The sequence below is a fragment of the Mus pahari genome, chromosome 3 (assembly GCF_900095145.1).
Source record: "Mus pahari chromosome 3, PAHARI_EIJ_v1.1, whole genome shotgun sequence".
In the NCBI taxonomy this organism is placed as follows: Eukaryota; Metazoa; Chordata; class Mammalia; order Rodentia; family Muridae; genus Mus; species Mus pahari.
In genome coordinates, this window is record NC_034592.1 from 20,277,309 (window position 1) to 20,281,926 (window position 4,618).

Here is a 4,618-nt window from a genome sequence, read left to right on the forward strand (position 1 = left end):
GACCAGGCTGACCTTGAACTCAGAAATCCGCCTGCCTCTGCCTCCCGAGTGCTGGGATTAAAGGCGTGCGCCACCACACCCGGCTTCGGTTTTCATTCGTTGTCTGAGCACTGTGGGATTCTCTGTCTCATCTGACCTCACAAGTGCTTCGAGCACAACCAAGCAAGTTCTCCCTTTCTCACTGGCTTTAGATAGTGACAATGCCAACAACTACTTCTTGTACATTTTTGTTTTGTTTTGTTTTTTGTTTTTTCCAAGACAGGACTTTTCTGTGTAGCCCTGGCTGCCTTGGGTCTGTAAACCAGACTGTTCTGGAACTCAGAGGTCTGCCTGCCTCTGCCTCCTGTGAGCTGGGATTAAAGGCGTGTGGCGCTATGCCTGGCCTTACAGCTCTTACAGCAGCTGTACTCTGACAAAGGCCTAAGACACGAGGCTCTAAAGCATGTATTAAGAAGTCAGGAAAAGCTAGACTTTACCTTCCCCCAGGGAAGAAGGGAACAGTGGACAGTCCCGGGCCGGTGGTGTCTGAGGGGACGTGTGGGCACTGGCTCCCTTTGAGCTGCCTCCAGACGAGCCTTCATGCACAGTCGTGGCTGCTGTGAAGTATATATCTGACTGGAAAGAAAGAGGAAGCCTTACCAGCTGCCCTGTGTGCCAGGCTCTGCACACACTGGCCGTCCTGCACCCCTGCCAAGGCCCTGACTGCTTCCCAGGCTGGGGCATGACTGCCTGACCGTCAGAGCTTGCAGTGCAGGTCTGCGTCTGACCCATCCATACTTCCCATGGTTTGCTTTCGTCCTCTCTGCACTTGCCTCACATCACAAACACAACACAAGGCACACACACTTCCCTCAGGACTCTCGGGATTGGGACAGACCTCGGAGATTCCATCAGGACCATTCTGCAGTGAGGAAATGGATGCTTGCTTCACTCAGTCGGCAGATAGGCCAGCATGGCTGTCTGTGCTGATTTTGGTGACCGCAGTAATGGGACATCACATGTGTCTCTGAGAGCCAACTCTCAGGAATTTCACAATTCTGATCTTAAACATGGCTATCAATAAAAATTTAAAGCTATAAAATTAGCTTTGTGTTGTTTATCCACATGTGTGTGCCTTATGCATGACTATGTACCTGCAGGGAGGGAGGAGGGAGGAGGGAGGAGGGAAGAGAGAGGCAAGTATCCTGTTCCATCTCTCGGCACCTTCCTTCCTTAGGACTGGGTATTGCTGAAACTGGAGCTAGGCCAGTGGCCAGCAAACCCTAGTAACCATCCCGCCTCTGCCCCTTATTGCACACACCAGGCATGTTTGTGGCCACACTCAGAAGTTTACATGAGTGCTGGGGACTTGAACTCAGGTCCTTATGCTTGCTCTGCAAACACTTTTACATGTTGAACCCTCTCCCCAAACAAATGGTATAAACTTAAATATGTCAGAGATAATAATCCTTAACATCAGAATCTAACCATTCCTAATTATTTGGCAATATTTACTGTTACTTGGGAACTCCCGTGGTTCTTCCTGATTCTGGTGTCATCATAACCAATGGATGGACTCTCGCACCACAGACACCAGTATGAAGTTAGATAAAACTGTGTTGAGCTGGGCAGTGGTGGCGCACGCCTTTGATCCCAGCACTTGGGAGGCAGAGGCAGGTGGATTTCTGAATTTGAGGCCAGCCTGGTCTACAAAGTGAGTTCCAGGATAGCCAGGGCTACACAGAGAAACCCTGTCTCAAAAAACCAAAAAACCAAACCAAACTGTGTTGCGTCTAGGGCTGTAGCTGGAGTAAGTTCTGGTTTAAGAGGTGTGATCTGTTTCTGGTGAGAAATATTTTTTTATAAAACTTGTTTAATTTTATGTGTATGTGTGTGATCCCAAATATATGTCTTAGGTACCATGTACATGCAGAAGGACTGGATCCCCTGGAATAGACATTGTGAGCCACCACATGGGTACTGGGAATTGAACCTGGGTCCTTTGCAAGAATACTAAGGAATCTTAACCACTGAGCTATCTCTCCAGCCCAGAAATTAATTCAACAGTTGACTACATGTTAGGCATTTTTAAATTTCTGAGTTAAAGTTGTATCTCTGACTAGCTTGACCATCACTAGGTAGTTCAAACTGGTCTCAAGGACAACAGCCAAATAGCTTATCCGTGCTGGGCTTGCAGATGCGAGCCGCATAGCTGTTTCAGGACAGATCTCTTGGCATAAACCCACTGGGACAATAATGGAGGTAGGACGCCACCTGTAAACTTAGGGTGGAGTTGAACCTGCGGCTTGTTTATGGGTGCAAGGGCTCAGAAAAAAAAATGTATCTTCTGAGAACTAAGTGGTTTTAGGTTTTATGAAGATGGGCATATTGTACTGTTATCTGTAAACTAAGACTATGTTACATCAGTAAACTCACAGTCCACAGTCACATATGCACACACGTTTTTAACATGTCCATATTTTGGAAGCACTGGTCTACACGCAGGCACATGGTCACAGCCGCGGTGCAGCAGGGAGGCAGCTATCTCCAACCAGCATGGCTAAGACCAGGACTGAAAAGGAGTCGGAAGGGAGGGGGCAGGCAGGGGCATGGTCCTGGAGGAGCAAGAGGGGCCTTTGTGGGGTGGAATCATGGTGCAGGCACTAGACAAAGACACCCTGGGTCATGTTTTCCAGTGTCCTTCCGATTTGCGCATCCTCTGAGTTATTGGTGTGGGTTAGTAGATGAGCCATGTTTCACATGGCTGAAACACCTGAAACGGAAGCTCTGTAGTGAGCAGGGAGGAATGTGCAGGCTCCAGGTAAAGGCACCAAGGTAAAGGCTCGACACCAAGCCTGGAAGCTGGCATTTCAGGTCTGGGAGCCACACTGTGAAAGGCAGGAGCTGACTGAGGCAGGCTGGCCTCTGATTTTGATGTGTGTTTTGTGGTGCATGCATACATATATAGTCATAGACAGACAGACAGACAGATAGACCAGACACACCACCAACCATAGTTACAGATGAAGAGAAGAAGGTGCTATTACACAGTTGAGTGGCCGAGCTGCCCTGGGACCAGTGGGTCTCCTGAAGCAGGGAGCACTTTGTGGAGCTGTCCTGTCTCCCACTCCCATATAGGTTCCAGGGACTAAGCAGAGGTCATCAGGTGTGTACAGCAAGTGCTTCCCTTGCTGAGCCACCTCACCAACCCTACAAGGAGGGCACACACGTGCGCATGCACACACACACACACACACACACACACACACACACACACACACAAACACGGTAAACCCCGCTGACCAATCCACGCAGCAGTTCCACCTCCCTTCTTGCATTGCCACACAGAACAGCTGGCCTGGTGTGATGAGCAGTTTTTGCTCACTTGATCGCTCAGGATGCTAAGGCCATATTGCATTCCACTCACCCTGGAGGCCACGAGCTGCAGCTGTGGCACAACTGCTGTGTGGACCAGGTTCCCATTCACCACCAGGCGGATCTCCATGGAGTCGGTGGTGAAGGCCAGGAGGTATGGGAAGGCGCAGACTGCAAGGGAATAGATGGGCTTATGGGCTATCTGGCTGTACTTGTTCAGTCATCCTCAACACTCTAGAAGCTTCCATCACATGGGTGGTCCTGCCTCCCAGGGGTGCACTCTAACCAGTTGTCATGGCTACGTCCCTGTCTGATGCCCCATTATTTGGTCTTCCAGTGGCTCAGCTGCCCAGTCTTGTGGGACTTACCCCACACTCACCAGCGTGCATCTTGACACCCTTTTGGCACGTGATGGCTTGGAATGGTTCCTTTGCCCTTCCTGCCTGGCTCACCCCATGTGTCTCTAGCACAGTCACCCTTCTCTGTGCCCCTCTGGCTTGTGTTCCAGGCAGAAGCTGTGTCCTTCAGAGCATCCCTGCATAGAGATGCTCCTCCTCCCAGTACTGCTAGGACACGCTGACCTCCCACACCACAGCTACCTCTCCACCATCCCTGGGCTCTCTGGCTGGTCCTTCAGCTCATTGTCCACCTTGACCTCGCTCTGTACTTTACATAGGTGACCTGTCTGATCTGGGAGTATCCTTGGTAACTCGTTCTGCTGTGTTCTGCCTCGGGTTCCGTTCTCTCCAGTGCTTGGCTCAATGCCTGGAGGTCAGTTTCCATTCCTCCTTTTGGCCTACCTCACCTGTCAACAGAGCCTGACTGGGCGAGTCTCTCAGGTCTGCTGTGGGTCTTTTAGTAGATAGGGTGCTTTTTTGTTTTTGTTTTTAAAGACAAGTTGGCCTTGCATTTGTATGAAGCGCCTACCTCCATTACCCACTGCCGGGGTTGCGGGGTTGCGGGGCTGGGCTAGCACAGCCTGCACGGCCGCAGGGTGACTCTGATACCTACTGCGGCTCCATAACCACAGCCTTCATACCGTATCCTGGTGTTTAGTCTTAAAGTTTTTATTCTTATTATTCATAGTGCTGGGACTAGAATCCAAGGCCTTGTGGATGCCAGGCAGGCTCTGTACTTTGGAGCCATGTCTCAGTACCTGGGAACTTGACCTTTCCTTTCCTTTCCTTTCCTTTCCTTTCCTTTCCTTTCCTTTCCTTTCCTTTCCTTTCCTTTCCTTTCCTTTCCTTTCCTTTCCTTTCCTTTC

The 4,618-nt window shown here is 50.2% G+C and overlaps 1 protein-coding gene across 5 annotated transcripts in view; it reads right to left on the minus strand.

Moving 5' to 3' along the window:
* Garnl3 (GTPase activating Rap/RanGAP domain like 3) overlaps window positions 1-4,618 on the minus strand; it is a 153,875-nt gene that overhangs the window by 9,541 nt on the left and 139,716 nt on the right. For all 5 annotated transcript variants that reach the window (XM_029536728.1, XM_029536730.1, XM_021192587.1 and 2 more), the window contains 2 exons: window positions 3,407-3,525; window positions 477-615 (listed from right to left, as the gene is read on the minus strand). In XM_029536728.1, coding sequence (XP_029392588.1) covers window positions 477-615; window positions 3,407-3,525 — 258 coding nt within the window. The remainder of the gene's footprint in view (window positions 1-476; window positions 616-3,406; window positions 3,526-4,618) is intronic.